This window comes from Durio zibethinus, chromosome 19, assembly GCF_047325235.1.
Source record: "Durio zibethinus cultivar Kanyao isolate XHJ-2024 chromosome 19, ASM4732523v1, whole genome shotgun sequence".
Lineage (NCBI taxonomy): Eukaryota > Viridiplantae > Streptophyta > Magnoliopsida > Malvales > Malvaceae > Durio > Durio zibethinus.
The window spans coordinates 2,954,112-2,975,040 of NC_143180.1; the positions used below are offsets into that span (position 1 = coordinate 2,954,112).

General features: G+C 33.9%; 4 protein-coding genes and 1 pseudogene across 6 annotated transcripts; 3 read left to right on the forward strand and 2 right to left on the reverse strand.

Annotated features, from left to right (window-relative positions):
* Window positions 1-57: 57 nt before the first annotated feature.
* On the reverse strand, window positions 58-2,632 carry LOC111310237 (phragmoplastin interacting protein 1). Its single transcript, XM_022909485.2, has 4 exons — window positions 2,160-2,632; window positions 1,544-1,715; window positions 1,199-1,245; window positions 58-1,107 (listed from the first exon to the last, which is right to left on the reverse strand). Exons 1-4 carry the CDS (start codon window positions 2,591-2,593, stop codon window positions 300-302), a joined length of 1,461 nt encoding a protein of 486 aa, XP_022765220.2. The 5' UTR covers window positions 2,594-2,632; the 3' UTR covers window positions 58-299.
* A 600-nt stretch (window positions 2,633-3,232) lies between these two features.
* LOC111309808 (uncharacterized) lies at window positions 3,233-6,301 on the reverse strand. Its single transcript, XM_089748338.1, has 4 exons — window positions 5,724-6,301; window positions 4,447-4,606; window positions 3,627-3,673; window positions 3,233-3,548 (listed from the first exon to the last, which is right to left on the reverse strand). Exons 1-4 carry the CDS (start codon window positions 6,170-6,172, stop codon window positions 3,506-3,508), a joined length of 699 nt encoding a protein of 232 aa, XP_089604464.1. The 5' UTR covers window positions 6,173-6,301; the 3' UTR covers window positions 3,233-3,505.
* A 995-nt stretch (window positions 6,302-7,296) lies between these two features.
* Window positions 7,297-9,412, forward strand: LOC111309809 (F-box protein At2g39490-like). The gene is made up of 4 exons (XM_022908811.2): window positions 7,297-7,494; window positions 7,586-8,447; window positions 8,539-8,691; window positions 8,965-9,412. The coding sequence occupies exons 1-4, from the start codon at window positions 7,376-7,378 to the stop codon at window positions 9,277-9,279; spliced, it is 1,449 nt and encodes a 482-aa protein (XP_022764546.2). The 5' UTR covers window positions 7,297-7,375; the 3' UTR covers window positions 9,280-9,412.
* A 2,211-nt stretch (window positions 9,413-11,623) lies between these two features.
* On the forward strand, window positions 11,624-13,889 carry LOC111309810 (F-box protein At2g39490-like). 2 transcript variants are annotated; one of them, XM_089748989.1, is made up of 5 exons: window positions 11,625-11,801; window positions 11,900-12,083; window positions 12,519-12,686; window positions 12,775-12,948; window positions 13,035-13,889. In XM_089748989.1, exons 1-5 carry the CDS (start codon window positions 11,710-11,712, stop codon window positions 13,233-13,235), a joined length of 819 nt encoding a protein of 272 aa, XP_089605115.1. In that variant the 5' UTR covers window positions 11,625-11,709; the 3' UTR covers window positions 13,236-13,889. The 2 variants fall into 2 exon arrangements, with proteins under 2 accessions (XP_022764547.2, XP_089605115.1); XM_022908812.2 differs by having other exon boundaries at window positions 11,624-11,801; window positions 11,900-12,686.
* A 1,492-nt stretch (window positions 13,890-15,381) lies between these two features.
* Window positions 15,382-17,753, forward strand: LOC111309511 (F-box protein At2g39490-like; annotated as a pseudogene). Its single transcript, XR_016330318.1, has 4 exons — window positions 15,382-15,520; window positions 15,712-16,675; window positions 16,759-16,923; window positions 17,147-17,753. The product of XR_016330318.1 is annotated as an F-box protein At2g39490-like (transcript).
* Window positions 17,754-20,929: the final 3,176 nt, after the last annotated feature.

Genomic DNA, 20,929 nt, shown 5'->3' on the forward strand with positions numbered 1-20,929 from the left:
TGCAAATATCAAGAATGTTCTGTGGTCTTTGTCCCTGTTAATTTTCTTCCATGAATCTCGATAAAAAGGATTCAAAGTATAATTATAACAACGGCTTCCCTAGGCTCAGAAATTCCTCAGGGCAGTCTATAAAATCAGAATTCATACCAAAGTAGAAAAAGATATGAATAATTCAGTTGTCATCTGAATCTTTACATCTGTCTACCTATTGAATAACACTTTAGATTATGCCAGTACAACAGGAGTCACATGTAAATGGCTGCAATTGAGGTGATAGGGAAAAAACCTTCCATTAATGGTCAATTTGTGTTTGTATTTGTTGTTTCTGCAGTTTTCTTATTTGGGCAAGCAGAAGAAATATGGCCCTTTTGTCCGCACTCATAGCATGTCCTCCTCCTCAACTTACCACGGCTGACACTTGAACCACCGTTCTCAGCTTCATTACCCGCAGGTGCTTCATTACTTTCTGTTGCTTCTTTACTTGGAGATGCTTCATTTTTTGTAGGAATTTCTTTACCTGGAGGTGCTTCATTTCTTGTAGGAACATTATTAGTTGGGCAAGCAGAAGAAATATGGCCCTTTTGTCCGCACTCATAGCATGTCCTTCTCCTCAATTTACCACTGCTGACACATGCACCACTGTTCTCAGCTTCATTATTCATAGGTGCTTCATTAGCCGGAGGTGCTTCATTTCTTATAGGAATTTCTTTACTTGAAGGTGCTTCATTTGTTGTAGGAACTTCATTACTTGTAGCACGAGATCTTGACTCAGTTTTTACTCCTTTCTTAGGAACTGCACAACTTATCTTGACAGGTCTACCACACACAATTTCTTGGTCCAACTTTAATGCCATGGCTACTGAGACACTATCAGAGAAATCCACATGGGCATAGCCTCGGAATTCCCCTGTTTCCTTGTCCATGCCAAAGCGTATAGATGATACACTGCAATCAGAGAAAAGCTTCTTCAGATCATCCTCAGTTATATCCCATGATAAATTTCCAACATATATTCTGTTGTAACCATCCACCATCTTTGGGGCAAAACCAGTTGCTTTATTAGTTCGAGTGGATTTGTAGGGCTGAATTGTCAGCTGCATTCCACCCCTGAGGAACACATCACAAATTTTATATGCATTCATTAATAATGGGAAATAATGTGAGATATGGTCAACCGAAGATCATAACATTTACTTACATTTCAGCTCTGTCAAGAGCCAAGGCTTCTTTTGCTGCGGCTTCAGTCTGTAGTAAACTCAATCAGTACTCAGGCAACTACAACAAGATTTTTACTAGTTTCAAAATTTTGATGGATTTTTTATGTATATGAAAATTCCATTTTCTCAAAAAAGGAAAAAGCCGACTTTTCATGTCAAGAAGTAATGTTAAAATGCTTCATTTTCAGCTCCTTTGGAATTTCATAAGTGGTAGCATGTTATGAACAGTAACCTTAAGTTAATAAATGACATAAATATGAAGAAATTGATATAACCCGAATTTAATTTACAATTAATAATTGTATACGAACAAGAAAGATAGTTACCTCGAAACAAATAATTGCAATTCCTCTAAACTTCCCAGTGTCAGGAAACTTCATACAATCAACATCAACTATGGCACCACAACCTTCAAAATAATATCGAATATCATCCTCAGTATAGCAATATGGAATGCCTCCAACATAGACTTTTGTGGCAACATCCTCTCTAGCTTGGCTGCATAAAAATGGAACAACATGAGAAACAATAATAACCCCATTTATAAGCACAAGCAGAAAGAAGGAAACATCAACATTCCACTAACAATCAAATCACAGAAAAGCAAACAGAAATAAAAGATTTTTTCCCCAAGGTCCTACCTTCAATTCTTGAACCTAATTCCCAACAGAAAGACAACTAAGTTAACATATAAACCTATTCTTTCTTACAGAACATGGTGGATGCAGTAAATGGAGTCCCAAAAACAATATTCAGAATTAAAATTTTTTTCTTTCTTTTTTTGCTCAGCTTTTTAATTGACCAAAAATATGACAAAAACTTTAAAAGCTACAAATCAGAACACATGATAATAAAAATACACCAATGGTAACATGCTGACACAATCAATTCAGCATTGACACTTAAAACATGCAGTAACCAAATGGGCATTTTGAAAATTACCTTTCAGTCCCATTGTCAACCTGAAAAACTCCTTTCTCTTCACTTACGTTTTTCTGCTTCTTCCTTTTCTTCTTCTTCTTCTTCTTTTCCTTCGTCTCCGACGTCCTTTCCTCCTCCTTCACCTTTTCCTCTTCTCTCTTCCTCTTCTTTGTCTTCTTCTTTTCAACCTCCTCACTCTTTTCTTCTTCTACTTCAACCTCCTCTCCCTTTTCTTGACCTTCCTGGTTTGACCCTTTTGAAAAAGAAACGATTTTTCTTCTTTTTTCTCGCTTTGACAATCTGGGTTTCTGAGTTACTGAGTCTAGGAGCGATTTCAGGGACTGGGTCTCCGAATTCGAATCTGGGTTTTTCTTATACAGGTCGGATTCGGCTACCGTTTTTGCCAATAGTTCTGCTCTAAGCTTCTGCTTCAGCTTCTTGTTTGACAACACCATATTTTCTTTTCCTTCACTCAAATGTCTAAAACCCTAGAAAGGGTTTTTCACTTTGTTTTTTTAAGTTAATGGGGAGAGCTCTCAACGACGTCGTTCTATTTGTTGTTAGTTTATTCTAGTTTTTCTTTTTTATTTTTTTTTAAAAGAACACTAATTGGATTATAACAGTGGGAAGGAAAGCCTAAATATAACATAATATAATATAATAAAAAAGTTAATATATTTTTCATATACATTTGAAATTATCTAATTAAATTCTGATCATTAAAATTAAAATTTTAATACTTTATCAATAAATCGTAGTATATGTATGGATAACTTAAATTTAAAATTGTAGTTGTAAGAATAATTACATTGTATATAATATTAAATAGGATTCATAAAAAAAAAAAAATTCAAATAGGAAAATTAAGAGAACACTTATTTTTCTTACTTAAAAAGAAAATAAGAGTGAATGGTTAGACTGTTTTCCACCGCAAAAACTTGATGAACCATAGCATTGGTCTTAAGAAAATGACAAGGACACCAGATGGTTTTCTCCTCGTGTATGAAAAAAATTTGAAAGACAAAAAGAAAAAAATAAAGGAAAAATTGAACAAGTTTGAAGTAGGAAAGGAGATGATTTGATAATGTAGCAACTAAAAGTCAAAACTGAACAAAGCTTTCATTCATCTGCTTCAAAAAATAGCATTACAGGTCTTATATACAGTCACAGATGAGCTTGATCTCTAGAACCGGCACGTTCTAGCTAACCCTGGCTGTAATTTGCCCGGCCACAGGCAGCTCTGAAGGCACAAAAAAACACGACCAGAACCTCATCTAGGCACAAAAAGCAACTGAAGGTTGATAAAACCTAACCATATTAATCAGTTTTAGCATAGACCCTTCCCATCCTTTTCGGTGCAAATCCCCTCACATGCTGTCGTATGGAGAAACTAAAATCTTCAATCCACCCCTAAGGAACACATGAAAAGGTTTGTTAACAAATTTGCATATGGGAAAGAAAGAGAAACCAACTGTTCATGCTACTCACATATAAGCTAGGTGAAACCACAGTGCTTGTTTGGCTGCAGCAGCTGTCTATAGAAAAAATAGCAAAGCCAATTTAAAAAGAGAAGTCCATTTGCTTGGTGTCATGTTTCAATAATAATGTGCTAGACAACTACATTATCATTTTAAGTAGTTTCAATGTTCTGAAATTTCCAAAAGAAAACTATCATTCCCACAAGAACGAGTAGTTTCTTATCCCAGGAGATAACATAAAATGCTTTAACATCAGCACTTCGTTTTGACCACATTCAAGGTAATTTGAGAAGCATCGAAAAATAACAAGTAATCCATGTTCTAGTAAATTTCAATATTTAATGAAACTGATCTATTTGCAAGTTGGTTTAGCAAATTTCAATATTAAGTATCTCTAAACTATGGTCCAGTAAGTGTCAATGCTTGTAACTCGTGACTAAACTCTCCTTAAACTATGGCATTTCTTTTCCTTAGAAACTAGTTTTTGCAGTTGCATGCCATCAAAACTATTATGAGAGTTGATAAATAGCAATTTCTGAAGTGCTGTGGTAAAAGTTCAATAAGGCCAATTTTTGCATTCTGATTAGTTGTCACAAGGAGATCAAACCTTGTTAAGTAGAAATTACGGTGTATTTGCTTTTAACTAAAATTTGAAGGGAATACAAAGCACAGGGATCTACAGCCAACATATTTTGCTTTCATGAAATACTAAAGTGAACATCTTAATCTAATGGGCTGTGAAGAGTTTTGTCAAACCACAGTTAAAATTGAAGAATATCCAAATAGAGATAAACATTAGCTTATACTTGCCAATCATCATAGGTACTTACCTCAAAAGTAACAATTGCATTTCCATTGAACTTCCCACTAGGAAACTTCATACAATGAACTTCAGCAATGGTGCCGCAGGATTCAAAATAACTTCGAATTTTATCCTCAGTATAGCGATATGGAATGCCTTCTATGTATATCTTTCTAGCAATATCTTTGCTGGCTTGGCCGCATAAATATGGTAAAATACATAAAATGATAGTTAACTTTATGCATAAGCACAAGGGTTGAAGATCACAATCTTAAAATTTTGAAAGAACATCTTAACATCATTTCATGAACCTAATACCACAAAATAGCATCAACCAAATTACATAGTTGACTGGTATCATGATGCACTGTTTTCCCCCTCAGGGATAAAACAAATGCAGAACAATATAATCCAGAATCCACCAATCATTGCTTCCATAACTCTATAACAGTACTAGACCTCAAAAGGGATAGTCACATTGTTAGCAATCCAATCTTCTACCAGGTCAGAATTGTGATTGACATAATAGAAGCTAAAAAGTGAGGGTCACCTCTTTCAACTAATCTAATACAATAAATTAAGGCCTCTATTTCCCATGTTAGTGAGGGTTTTTATCATTCACCAAAGATGTAAGTTCAAGGCAATTAAATTCAACACGAAGTGAGGTGTGGCAAAGAAAATTTGCTAGAAAGATTCTTTCCTGAAAAAACTGCAAACTCTAGCTTCCCTATGAACCACCCCTATGAACATAACTCCCTATTGGATTCAAAAGCAGCATTTGTGATGGAAACCAAAGAACTAAATTACTAAGATTTAGTCTAACAAATCTCATCCAGCTTTCACTCTGCAAATCATATGATTGGGGGATGCAGCAAAATGCAATGCTCAAAACTCAATTCCCTACTTTTTAGTTTTATACAGTTCACTCACCAACAATGAAATGAAATGATAACAAAAGCATACTAAAGGGGACCAGGAAAAAAAAAACACTCAAAATATAAACTTTAGCCTACTCACAATTAACACACATTGTTCCACATTACAATCAAATCAAATTATAATATAAACAAACTATGGTGCAACCAGAAAAGCTCCAAAACAATCAAATTAAATCCAATAACAATAGAAACAAACTATGGGGTGACAAAAAAAGCTCTAAAGCAATAAAATTTCAGCCCCAAAAAAAAGTCATTTCATATTAATTTACCCAAAATTTAACTCCAACCACAAATATGGGAAAATCATTTTCTAAAATACAAATTCCATTATCAAAACAAACCATAAAAAGGGTATTCCCCAAATTACCTATCTTTCCTTTTCTCCATCTCCAAAACCTTTTCTTCTTCACTTCCCTTCTTCTTCTTTATATCATCTCTCTTTCTCTTCCTGTTTTCACCTTCATTTTCACCACCCTTTACCCTAAAATTTTCATTTCCTCTTTCAATTTCCTTACTTGTTACTTCCTCATCATCTCCACACCAACAAGCTTTCCTTTTAAGAACCCCAAGATTAGCGAGTGACTGATCAACCTCTTCACTAACAAAACCTGGTGAAGAACCTTCGTTTCTGGCCCAAAAGAAATTCTGGGTTTTAAGAAACTCTGGTTTAGGATTTTTATCCTGGTTTCCATCTCCCCAGTTGGGTTTTAGTGATTTTCTCAGTTTCTCCAATCTTTTATCTAGACACTTCTGTTTCATCTCTGTTTCTCTTTTCTTCTGCAGTCTTTTGCACCAAAAGCAATGGTTTCTCACCATAGAAATAGACCCAACCAAAAAAGAAATAATAAAAAAAGAAGGAAATTAAAGAATAAGGGAAAAAAAGCCTAGATTGAGAATTTTGGTTTGGGTCTTTGGGAGGGAAATTGGGAAGCTTTTCTGCCTCGATTCTCTGAAACGGCATACTTGTAGCAGTCCAAAAACACTAATGCGACGTCGTTTCAGTTGAATCTTTTTTTTTTTTAATTCCTCTATTTTTGGGCTCTTAATAGCCTATTTGGGCTTGACGGAAAACGTTTAATGTCCAAAGGAGTTTTCAAACTGGGTTTGGGCTTTAGATTTCAAGGCCTAGATTCTGCTCCAATAATTATTTTTATTATAGTAATAGAAAATATAATTATTATTTATTATTTTTTTAGTAAATCTTGCAATTTAAAACATAAAAGATGACACAACACCAATATAATATGAAAAAAGATACTAAATTGACATAATTTAAAATTTTAACAATAACTTTATATAAGTTTAACAAAATTTAAAAATATATTTTATGTTTTCGTATTTATATGAATTGTGACGTATGATTTTTTATGTAAAATACAAAATGAATATATAAATTTAAGTATTTTATATAACATAAATATATGAATCATAATATATATATTTTAATACTATTTTGGTATATAAATATGGAATCTTTTAGCTTATCGGTGAGATTAAGTTTAGAATTCCAAGCATGGCTTAGCTAGAAAAATTATGAATCAAACTTGATGGGATTTGCGGATATCTCTAATAAATAAATTGTAAGATGTTTTAACTTTATTCTTATAATTTCACTTTTTTTTTCTTAGTTGTTAACAAAAAAAAATTAATTAGTAGAGAACACAATTGTCCTGACTCCAAATTATCTTGACTTTGCATTTTTTTTTAAGTATTATATATAATTATATAATATATATATATATATATATATATATATATTACCTTTCTAACCAGCTCAATAATTTTTATTAATAATTTTTAAAGTTTAGGATTTAAGTTTTTATATGTCAACATTTCTGTCCAAAACATTCCTGCCAATTAGGACATATTGGTGAAACCAATGAAAGAGGCTCGTCCTCAACTGTAATTTAAGGTAAGTCAATGGCCCAAAATGATAATAGTTTCATAAATTTCTTTCATCAAACCTAAACATTGAGATAAAACCAGAATCAAACATCCCATTTTGATCAACATTTAGCCATGTCTCAGTCTGACCAAAGTGGTTCATTTACAAGATTCACCAACCAACTCAATCTAATCCAACCTTTTCAAAAAGTTAAAGCAAAGATCAAACACAAGATTGATCAAGATGATAACAAGTAAGAATTACTATTATTCTTTTTTTTTTTTTTGTTGATAAAGATGAAATTATGTTCAAAGATTGAGATTAGTCTTCTGCCTTTTGGACAGGAAGTTGGAACATGGTAAGGTTGATATGATCAGCTCTTTACCTAATGACATCCTTTGCAGAATCATTTCCTTTCTTCCTTTTGAGTCTGCTGTTCAAACTAGTTTGCTTTCAACTCGATGGGAAAACTTATGGAAGATGGCTTTGGTTAAAGATGGAAATAAAGATGAAGCTGTCTTTGTTGTTCTGAATTTTGTCAATGATTTTCCTCAGCTTCATCTACCTGCAAACAACTGGGGCCTGCAATATAACTTTGGTCAAGGCAGTGTCCTATCAGTTGCCATTGTACCTAAGGGTACACTTCATCTGGATTTCTCTGCAGGGAAACAAGAAATTACAAGGCAATTCAGCTTGTCCTTGGATAGAAAACGCCACATCAACTATCATCAGCCGTCTCTTTCCACTGCATTCAAGTTGAAATCTCTTTATCTTGTATCAGTCAGCCATGTTTCTACCGAGATGGTTTCTTGTCTGTTTTCAAACATGCCATTTCTTGAAAGTTTGACAATAGCAAGATGCAATGGATTACAGTATATACAACTTGATGGAAATTCACAACTTCAACAATTAGCTGTCTTAGATTGCTTGCAATTGTTGTCTATCCAGTTAGATTTCAACTTCTACTTCAGTTTAAAGTCCTTCCACTATCGAGGAAGAGCTGTGTCTCTTAAATATTACAACAAAGATCCACTGTACTACTTCTATTCTCCTGCAAATGACGATTCGCCTTTCGACCTGGAAGATGCCATGCTTGATTTCAGACAAGGACCAGGCTACTATGGCATAAATAGACCTGGCTTTAACTTAATCCTTCAAAGCATAAGAGAAATTAAAACTCTTACATTATGTAGATGGGTTTTCAAGGTATGTTCTAGCAGTATAGGTTAGAATCCATTCAAACCTTGATCAAAGCTTTTGCACAAAGGTTTAACTATGGTTCTTTCTTTTTTCTTAGGAACTTATATGCCCAGAGCTATACCTTTTAGGTGAAGGCTTCTACCGGCTAACAGAATTGTGGTGGATTGATAATTCACTGGAGAAATATGATTCTACTGCCTTAATCTCCTTTCTTAAACTCTGTCCTCAGTTAACCAGGCTCTATATCACTGTAAGTTTTTTTCACTTTTCATACATACATACATACATATATATAGCAAGCCTAACAGCTAATTATAGCAACTTTTTTCAAGTTTTAGCAATTAGGTATAAGGAAGATCCAAACTCAATCTGAAATGCCAAAACTTGAATTGTACAAAATTTTGATGTGCTGAAAGAACTCATAGCAGAAGCATTGCCACTAATTTTTTTAATTTTTTAATCTTGTAGTATTAGTTTTTGATACTCCTAAAAAATCTTTATAACTAGGTGATTACTTATGCAGATTGATCCTAACAGCTATTACACAACAAACATAAATATGTCTTTGATCAAGGTGACGAGTCCTATAAAATTGAAGCATCTCAAGGCTGTCAAGTTAGAAGGATTTGAAAATGAGGAAGAGGAGATTATACTGGCAAAGCAGTTGAAAGAGGTATTCCAAGCAGAACCACTATTTATAAAGTGGGATGGGACTGTCAGGCAACTAGTAAAAGTAGATGAGCAACTAAAGGAAGGGACAGATGCATATGAATTTATTGAGAAAAAGGTTGAAAATCTTCATGAATTATGTCCTAAACATGTTCATATGGACATCTAAATACAACAAGTTTTCACTTGTTATTATACTTGTAAATTACTCATCAAAAAGAAGAAACCATAATATCAATTTTGTATGTTTGAGCATGCCTTGGCTTAAAACAGAGCTGTTACTTTAAGGAATGATGCTAACTATCAATGTCTGTTACCATGTATGATTGGTCCATTTCATTAGCAGAGGATGTTCCAAGATTGATCACGTTGGTGCTTCATCCAATTGACAAGCTTTCATCTCATTGAAAAATCCAGTTTCATTTCAGAGAAGGCAGTAATGTGGCTACCACTGAAGATCAGGAGGAACTACATCTGAATTTCTGTAATGGAGGACAATGGAATTTTCATTGCAGCTAATCTGTAAACCCCAATTAATGAACTGGCTTCACGAATAACTGTCCTTTGTTTAAAATCAGTAAACAAGTTGACTAGGGAAATAGTTTCATTTGTTATAAAAAAACTCCAGAAATTGGTGTTTTAGGAGAAACTTCCCTGGTTTTGCTCTTTTATTGAGAATACCATTCTTGATTTCAGAAATGGTACACTGGCTGCATTCCTTTTGCATGTGAATATCTTTTGTTTCTTCTATTGGCTATAAAAAATGTCAAGACTCAATGGAAAATCATTTTTGAAGTGGCTATCTTCGTTCTTTGGGAGCGAAAAGACTTTCTATTCAACAATTTAACGGTGTTCTGTTGCGTTTACAGCTCAACAGAAAATCACAGCACAGCAACCTTGAGTTTGTCTGTCCTAAAGATCTACCCCTCTTCACCTTCAATCTTCTTCTTCTCTTCGGGTCTTCACCTTCATTGTCAATTTTTCACTACCCTTTACCCCAAACTTTCCATTTCCACCTTCAATTTCCTTGTTACACTCTCATCACCTGCAAACCAACAAGCTTTCCTTTTCAAAAACACCAAAGTTTAGCAGCTGGTTAACCTCTGCACTGTCAAAATTGGGTAACGCTTCCTTTCTAGGCCAAATGGGTATCAGGGTTCTTTTGCCTTGGATCTTAGTTGCTTTTCTTTAGTTTTCCTGTTGCCTATTCTAACCTTTTCTTCTTATTCTTGAATGGGGGTCCTTGGATGTTAATTTGGAAATTGATTATTCAAAAATTGAATTAATTGGATTACGATTATTTTATTTTTATAATTAAGTTAAATTTTTTTATTTTAAAAATTAAATAATTAAAATTAATTTAATCAATTTGATTAATTTTTTAATTTAATCAATTTGATTAATTCTTTTATAAATCAAATAATAAAATATAAATTAAATTTTATTTTAAATATTAAAAATCATCCAATAAAAATATTAAAATATTAAAACATTAAATTAAAACTTCAATAACTTGTATTAAAATGGACTATTTTTTATATTTTTAGTTATATATATAGGTTTTATAATATTTTTAATTAAAATTTTAGTTAAATGGTTAATTTGATTTTCAAATCAAATTAATCAAAAATTAAAATTTTTCTTAAATCATTTTTTATAACAAAATAAAATTAATTCAATGATTGATATTAATTAAATTAAATCGATTTAATTAATTAATTCAATTAAAATTAAATTATAGACACAATCTTTTCTTCTTTCTTTTGCACCAAAAACCATAGTTTCAGTAACAGACAAAAAATAACTCTTATGTAGTAGTTTTATTATATTTTATTTCTACTTTTAACCAGCTTAAAAATTCTCATGGAATTGTCAATTAGGAGCCTGAATCTGTTCAACTTAGCTTATGAATTTGGCAATTAATCAAACAAGCAGCTCTAAAAACTTTTCATTACTTCAAAATGATGAATTTAATGTCACTTGGCTTAACTTAATTGATTGGAGAAATAAAAATTAAAAAAGGGCACTTAATTTGAACAATGTCCTTGGTAAAGTTTATTTTTCATTTTTAGAATGATGAATATAAGTTAAAAAGTTGAAACCTCTTTGAATTAATGAAATTGTAACTTTGATTCCTCCTGGGTTTAGGCTATAAATCCCATTTCTTAGATCCTTGTAACTTGCAAGGGTCATCATCTTCAATGTGTTAAACCAAAAGCACTTGTAGTTCAGTTCAAACTTTATAATTTTACACATCAATTCCTTGATGGCATCTTTCAATAAGTTAGGCAGTCATTTTTTTCTTTCTTTTTTGTGTTTTTCTGTTTGGATTTGGTATATAAGCCAGTTCCTGATTCACAGTTTCAAACATCTGATTGTCACAATCAACCCTTTGATGGCATTTTCTTGTTCTTTAAGCCAACTTTTACTAGTCAATAGGAGTGAAAGTTCTTTACGCTTTCTAATTCATCGCTAATTGGTCAGTCCAATATAATATGAAAGTCTATGGAAATAAAATAAGCATATTTTAGCCACCACCAACATTTCCTTTTGAGTCGAATCGACCACCGCCAACATTTCCTTTTGAGTTGAATCAATCATGGGTAAGAAACTCAGAAAGAAGAAAAAGAACAACAGAAACAGGAAGCAGAACCAACAAAAGAAAACCAATACAATTTTAAAGCAAATAGAGTAAGGAGATATTGATTCTATTTTTTTTCCCTGGTTTTACTATTTGGTATTAAGATCACGATGTTATGACCCTGCTTAAATTTTCTCTTTTTGGACAGAAATCTTGCTTTAGAGGAAAAGAATGATGACTTCATTAGCAGATTACAAGATGATATCCTTTGCCACATCCTTTCTTTAGTCCCTTGCAGATGTGCAGTACAAACTAGTCTGTTGTCAAGTCGTTGGAGATATGTGTGGAGGAAATCAATAGAATTTCAAGGAACAATAGATGATATTTCTGAGGTGATCACTTTGCTTCTTGATCGATTCGACAAGCTTTCATCTGATCGAGAAATCCGGTTTCATTTCGGTGAAGGCAGTATTCTAGCTACCTTTAAAGATGAAGAACTTCATCTGAATTTCTGTTATGAAGGACAAGAAACTTTTAGTCATTTTGACTGGAGTCTAGAGCTCAATCCGAAAATCCCAGTTTGTGAACGGGCTTCATGTATGAAAGTCCTTCATTTAAAGTCTGTGAATAAGATGACAAGAGAAATAGTTTCATCTGTCATTTCAAAGTTCCAGTTTCTTGAAAACTTACAGATTTCTGAATGCAAGGGATTACAATCACTTTACATCGAAGCTGGCTCAAGATTTCAAAGCTTGATAATTTTGGACTGTTTACAACTGAATGAAATCTATGTTTTTGCACATAACCTCAAGAAATTGGTGTTTCAGGGGCAACTTCCTTGGATTTGGCTCTATTATTCTCCTCACTTGGAGAATGCCATTCTTGATTTCAGAAACGGTCCAGGCTACAATCCCTTTGCATGTGAAAATCTTCTTTCTCTTCTATTGGCTGTCAAAAATGTGAAAACTCTTACAATATCTGGCTGGCTTTTCAGGGTATGTATTACTTGCTTCAATTTCTTAAAACAAATCCAAGATTGTAATGACTTTTTGTAGGTGTTGATCCTTCTGTTTCTTCTTCCAGGTACCGATTTCAAAGTGGCTATCTTCAGCTGGAGCCATTTGGGAGAGAAAAGACTTTCTCTTCAACAATTTAATGAAGTTATGTTGGATTGATAGTTCAATGGAAAATCACAGCATAGCTACCTTGATTTCTGTTCTAAAGATCTGTCCTTCTCTGGAGAAGCTATTCATAAATGTAAGATTCATACTACAGTTCTCAAAATTATATGATTTATACCTTACTAATTAGAAAAGACCTTAACTATCTCCTGTGATTTTCAGGTGGATCCAAGCAATTACTGCAGTCCAAGCAAGGGAGAATATAGTTTCTGGATCGAGTACTCAAATCGAGTAGCTAGTACTACAACTTTGGATCATCTCACTGTAGTTAAATTGAAGGGTTCCTTAGGTCAGGAAGACAAAATTTTATTGACAAAGCTTCTAGTTAAGGTAGCTTCAGTGGAGCTGATACAGTTTAAGTGAAATGTATGAGATTGAACCAGATAAATATTGATCAAACCATGGTGAATATGGTTGAGCTTCCACCAACAAAAGTTTGCAGGCTGATGACTTATCAGTGGGGCATCCTTTGATGAATATGGCTTCCTTTCGAGGATAGTTGCAGCTTTTGGAGATGGATATGTTTGAATCTTTGTTGACTCCATATCCAGTCTTGATGCAATTGAATTTTTGTTTCATTTTTGAGCTTATCAAGGAGATAAAAGTTGTTGCTATATCTAACCTGTTGTATTGAGATTGATATGTGGAAACAATTTCTCGACATTACAAGGGGAATTATAGCATTTTTCTTAATCTTTCAATCTGATAAATGCTTGTTTAGTTGTTCCTGAGCTACTTCTTCCTCGGTAACTTGGATTCAGAGATGCACCTTTCCAAGATTGGTTCTTCTTTCAATTTCAACCTTTGAAGCATTCAAGAAGGAAACAGAAGAAAACAAGTTAGAACCAAAGATTATTTTATTTGCTTCAATAATTGCAAGAATGCTACATTGACTTTGTCAGCTTTCTGTTCAGGATTTAGATCTGTAACCTATAAATTCACACATTTGTACAAGTAAACTATAGATACGACTAAATACATTGTGTATATAAAAATGGCATCAAAATTGTCGTCGCCTCTCTAATAGAAGTTGAGTAAGAAATAATCAATTTGATTGGCATAAACATTTATGTTGATAATAACAAGAGGAATTTCATAACTCTTCGGTTAAAATATGCAGACTAAGCACAGATATGTGCTCAAACAATGATCCGCTAACTGGTTTTTAATCAGTTGCCTGGACTCTTTACTGTCAAAATTAGAAGGATTTGTATACATTGAAGAAAGGCAAAGCTGCAAAGCTGGTTATATATATGCTAAAGTCCCACAGGACATGTTTGCAACTTCTTATCAAAGGAACTGAATCTCAAGTTAAGGTTATTGAGAGCCTTCATGAGATTTGGCCTGATCATATTGAAATTGACTTCTAACAGTCTAGCTGCAAAATTCTGTTAACATCTATATGCATATACATAACTTCAATATCGAAGAGGGGTTAAAAAGGCATTTACATTAAATTTGGTATTCAACAGATAAAAATTTTCGATGTCCTAATGATTTTATCAGTTTAATACCTGATGACATCCTTTGCTGGACCATTTCCTTTCTCCCTTTTGAATCTGCTGTCCAAACCGCTTTCCTTTCTACTCAATGGAAAGTCCTTTGGGAAAAGGCTTTGATGGATTTTGTGCAAAATGCTACCTTAGAAGATGCTGTTGTTGCTATATCAAACTTTCTTGATGAATTTTCTGTACTCCTTCAATCATGAAACAAATGGGATTTCCAATTTGACTTTGGCCAAGGTACAGTCCTCTTGGTCGCGATTGCGCCTAATAATACACTTCACATTGATTTCTCTGCTGTGGAACAAGTATTTCCATGGCCATTTGATTGGTTCTTAGGGCTATTATCTTCCCCTGCCAACATACCAGCCATCTTTCTAAAAATAAAGGCTCTTGATCTCATACCACTAAGCCAGCTTTCTAGCAAGGCAGTTTCTTCTATGGTGTCGAATTTCCCATTTCTCAAAAGCTTGACCATTGCAAAATGCAATGATTTACAATCTTTACATATAGATGGTGCTATAAACCTTCAAAAATTAACTGTTCAGGTTGCTCCTCTGCAATGGGATTTCTATACATCCCAGCCTGAATTCCACCTGGAAGGTGCCAAGCTTGATTGCAGACAAGGCCCTGGTAACTGCATCAATAGTCCTGGTTTTAATCAATGCTTCAAATAGAACGCGTTAAATCACTAACACTATGAATCCAATCCTTCTTTTTATGTGTGCACTAATCATATGATATGAAGATAAGCATCCTATCCACCAAATATATCTTAAATTCCATTAAATAAATAATGTTATACGTGAAAAAAAATGATAATTTTTTTGGTCATGGCTGGTGACCAATGATAGGCCAAGTAGAGGCAGAGTACCATAGACCTTGCTTTCAGATTCAATTCTCTTCCATGCTTACAAAAGAATTGCTTTCTGACCAAAGTCAATTGCCATTACTTGCATTCTAAGTAGTCCAGAAAAAGCAATGCTATATTTTCTTTCCAGGAAAGTTCAAAGTCAACCCCTTTTAATTTGACAAACCTCTGGCGGTTGAAGAAAAGATGGGAAAGCAGAGCATGATCAAGAAGAAGAATCGAGAGAAAGAACAGGATCCAGCTGACAATCTAAGAAACACTGCAAATGAACAACTGTTAGTTTTTTTTTCTTAAATCTTACTTTTGCCTGTTGACATGATCAGATCAATTTTACCTATCTTTTTTCAACGAGTCCCTTTCCCCTTTCTTATGATAACACATGAAAGCACTGCTACATTTTCTTCTGACATGATCAGACTATTTTATCTTTTGATTCATTGTGGGATAAATCTTGTTTTTCTAACAGGAATATGGAACCTAAAGATTTAATCAGTTGTTTCCCCGATGAGATCCTTTTCCGCATTATCACCTTCCTCCCTTTCGAATCTGCTGTCCAAACCACTCTTCTTTCGACTCGATGGAAAGACCTTTGGAAAAAGACTTTAGTACTAAAGGGAACCATAGAAGATGTTCTTGTTAATATATTTAGTCTTCTTGATGATTTTGCTGAACTCCATCCACCAAGAAATAAGTGGGGATTCCAATTTGACTTTGGCCAAGGTAGAGTTCTTTTTGTTGCCATTGCACCTAATAATACACTTCATCTTGATTTCTCCAGTGGGGAACAAGAAATTCCTAGGTCATTTGATTGGTTGTTGCCGTTGAATCTTCCATCAAGTAACCAGTGGCCATTTCCCTACAACCATGACAAGGTATTGGAGCTAAATCCCACATTGCCAGCTGATAAGCAATTCAAAATAAAAACTCTCTATCTAATATCATTAAGCTGGTTTTCTAGTAAGGCACTTACTTTGCTGGTGTCGAATTTCCCATTTCTTTAGAGTTTGACTATTGCAAAATGTAATGGAGTACAATCTTTAGATATACACAATGTTGCTAGGCTTCAAAAGTTAGTTGTCTTGGATTGCCTACAATTAAAGTACTTTTGTTTTAGCGGTTTCTGTTTAAAGTCTTTCTGTTATCGAGGCAGATTAGTGTCTTTTCGTTATCAAGCATCCTGCAAATGTAATCCCCCGTGGCTTTCATTTATGTGGAACTTTGGATTACACATGGAAGATGTCATGCTTGACTTTAGACAGGGTCCAACACAATGGACATGGCAATATGAAAACGATTTCCATTACACTCCTCGTTATGGAATCTACAAAAGGAACCATTGTGGCTGTGCCACCAAGCTTAAATGCTTCAAATCAATTGGGAAAAGCATAGATAATGTTAAATCTCTAACACTATGCAAATGGTTCTTCGAGGTATGTTTCAGTAAAGAAATGTTCGTTTTCATGCTTCTTACTACTAACCTCTAATAACTCAATCTTTGAACCTTATTCTTCAGGAATCGATATGCAAGAAGCTACTCTCTGCAAGAAGAAACCTTGGCTTTTGTTTCAACAAGCTAAAAGAGCTTTGGTGGATTGATTGTTCAATGGAGAGAGAAAATATCGATGCCTTGCTTTGCTTTCTGAAGTTCTGTCCTAACTTGGAAAGACTCTATGTGACTGTAAGTCTTCCCATTTCCTTGATTACTATGCATTTTCATGATATAAGTAGAGCGCTGCATGCTGAGAAAAATTGGTAGTAGTGACTGTTGGAATAAATTTCACTTTTCTTTGATGAAAAACTAAATGACTTCGATAATAGAATTCGTGAGAACTAATGCAACGATTAATGCACAAATTTCCTCTTCAAATATCTTATTAAGTAGTTGCCGATCAAACTTGCAGATTGATCCTAAATGCTACAACTTGCCTAGCACTGAAAAATTCTCAGCTATAGTCAGTGTTACTGATAAACTCAATGATCTCAAGGTTGTCAAATTAGAAGGGTATGGAGATGAGCAAAAGGAGATTTTATTGGCAAGGCGGTTGATACCTTTATTCAGAGGGAATCCAGTAATTCTATCAAAATCTAATGGGACATGTTTGAGGCATATGGTAAAACTACATAAGCTGGAGAAGAAAGGGATGTATCCTTACAAGTTTAAAGTGGTTGAAAATCTTAAAGAAATATGTCCTGATCATGTTCATATGAAAATTTAATTTAGTTTATGTGGAAAAACACTTATTTACAGCTGGTTGTAATCTTGTAATCTGTATATTTATATTTGTATCTCTAGAATTAAGTATTTGTATCCCTAAAATTAAGGAAGATTTAGTTTCCTAGTTTAAACCCTAGTTAGTTGTATATAAACCTAAGATTCTTGTATAATTGTAGATAAGCAGTTTTTCAATATACATTCAGTTTTCACATGGTATCAGAGCTTTAGGCTCTTCTTGGGAAGAAAAATTTTCAGCCTTCATTGCTGACTTTTTTAGGCCTTCATTGTCGACTTTTTTAGGCCTTCATTGCCAAATCCTATTTAGGCCTTCATTGCCGAACCCTTTCAAAGAAAGATATCACTATCACCCAATTTGAGAAAATGTTAACTGAAAAAATCACTGGAGTACTACAGATATCTCAGAAACAAGGAGAGTTCAACAGGGAAGAGATTGAAAAGCTGAGAAACTTATTGAAAATCCTTGAAAAGCCTACTATGGTATGTTTTTGGGTAAAGTTTCTAGTTCAGGTAAAGCTTCCGGTTCTCATGGATTAAATGTCTCGGCTAAGCCTATTACGAGTTCTTGGGTCATTGACTCAGGAGCCACAGACCACATGACACATTCCCCACAAAAGTTTAGTACATATAACCTGTGTCCTAGTAATAAGAAAATTGTTGTTGCTGATGATTCACTTACCACAGTGGCGGGATTAGGAGATGTTCAAGTTAATCCCTCGTTTGTTCTAAAAAATATTCTTCATGTTCCTGGATTATCTACTAATCTGATATCTATACAAAAACTTACCAGAGATATGAATTGCAAAGTAACTTTTTATCTCTCTTATTGTGAATTTCAGGACCAGAGTTCGGGGAAGATGATTGGACTTGCTAAGGAGAAGGATGGACTATATTATCTTGAGACATCAAATAACATAAGTAATATAAAAAATAGTTTACCTTTGTCATTTCTTTCTGAAAAATCTTTCAATAAAGACAAAATCTGGCTTTATCATTTTCGTCTTGGACATCCTTCTTTTGGAAACTTGAAAAACATGTTTCCTTCTTTGTTCAAAGAATTAAATGTTGAAGATTTTCATTGTGATATTTGCAAATTTGCAAAACATAGACGTGTGTCTTTTCCAATCAGTAACAAAAGAAGTTCTACTCCTTTTTACTTGATTCATAGTGACATTTGGGGTCCCTCTACAATTCTTAATATTTCTGGTGCGAGATGGTTTGTTTCATTCATAGATGATTGTACTAGGGTCTCTTGGGTTTTTTTACTTAAATCCAAATCAGATGTGAATAGTATATTTTTAAGCTTCCAAAACATGATCCAAAATCAATTTGGAGTAAGAATCAAGAGATTTAGGTCTGATAATGCAAAAGACTACTTCAACCAGAGTCTATCCACCTATTTTCAAAAAGAGGGGATTATCCATGAGTCATCTTGTGTTAATACTCCACAGCAGAATGGAGTGACAGAGAAAAAAAATAGCCATTTATTAGCCACAATCAGAGCCTTCTTTTTTCAAGCAAATGTACCTAAATCTTATTGGGGGGAAGCTGTTCTCACTGCCACACACATTATAAATAGGTTACCTTCAAGAGTTTTGGGATTTAAAACTCCTATGGAACTACTCTCACAATTTTATCCCAACCTCAATACCACAAATAATCTCACACCTAGGATATTTGGTTGTACATCATTTGTTCATGTTCACAGTTATAACAGGGAAAAATTGGATTCAAGAGCGATTAAATGTATTTTTATGGGGTATTCTTCAACTCAAAAAGGATGTAAGTGCTATCATCCTCCTACCAAAAAATTTTATGTGTCTGCAGATGTCACTTTTGAAGAAAATAAACTATTTTTTACTCAACCTTATCTTCAGGGGGAGACTTCATTCATGAAAGATAAGGATAAAGACTTCTTTTTGCTTGATTTGCCCCTTTCTTCAACATTTACACCCATTAATTCTTATGAGTCGAAATCTGTTTCTGCTGAGCTTAAGTCAAACATTGAATTTGAATCTGAACCGATTCCAAATACGGAAGATGTGATAAAGGATAATATTGTTCTTGATTCTATGAAGGAATTACAGGTGTACTCAAGAAGGAAAGTTTCAGATCCTGAACCAGTGCCAGTCCAAGAACCTAATCCTAACTCTGGAAATGAGGTAACTACAGTTTTTGACTTTGTTTCTCAAAATGAGCATGAATCTTCTAAAACTATAACTAGTGATTATGATTTACCTATTACCATTAGGAAAGGAACCAGAGAATGTACCAAGCATCCACTATACCCAATATCTAATTTTGTGTCATTTGAAAATTCTCACCATCCCACAAAATTTTTTTTGTGAGCCTAAACACTATTTCTGTTTCAACTACATTATCCGAGGCATTATCCAGTGAGAAATGGGGGCAAGCCATGAAAATAGAAATAGAGGCCTTAGAGAAAAATCAGACATGGGAACTGGTAGAGTTGCCTAAAGAAAAAAATTCAGTGGGGTGTAAATGGGTTTTCACTGTAAAATACAAGGCAGATGGTACTGTTGAAAGATATAAAGCCAGCTTAGTGGCTAAGAGCTACACTCAGACCTATGGAGTGGATTATTAGGAAACCTTTGCTCCAGTTGCCAAGATGAATACAGTTAGGATTTTGTTATCATTAGCTGTAAATTACAATTGGCAGCTTCAACAATTTGATGTAAAGAATGTTTTTTTACATGGTGATTTGGAAGAAGAAATATATATGAAGGTTCCACCGGGATTTGAAGGTCATCTAGAAGCAAACAAAGTATGCAGGTTAAAAAAAGCTTTATATGGCTTTAAATAGTCTCCTAGAGCTTGGTTCGGGAGATTTGCCAAAGTGATGCTAGCAATGGGATATAAACAGAGTCAAAGAGATCACACATTATTTATCAAGCACTCTGATTCAGGGAGAGTCACAGTTCTATTAGTGTATGTTGATGATATAATTGTAACTGAAGATGATGAAAAAGAGAGAGAATCTCTAAAACAGTGTTTGGCTAGAGAATTTGAGATAAAAGAGCTAAGGAGATTGAAGTACTTCCTAGGAATTGAAGTAGCTCACTCACGATATGGTATTTTTATCTCACAACAGAAATATGTGATGGATCTTTTAAAGGAAACTGGAAAGCTTGCATGTAAACCTGCAAATACCCCTATAGATCCTAATCATAAAATTGAAAAAGCTAATGAAGATGCTGCTGTAAATAGAGAGATGTACCAAAGATTAGTTGGAAGACTCATTTATCTCTCACATACTAGACCTGATATAGCATATGCTGTGAGTGTGGTAAGTCAATTTATGCATAGTCCTAAAGAAGTGCACCTACATGCTGTTTATCGTATATTGCACTATTTGAAGGCCAATCCTAGGAGAGGTATCTTATTCAAAAGAGATTCGGAGTTAGTTCTAGAAGCATATACAGATGCTGAT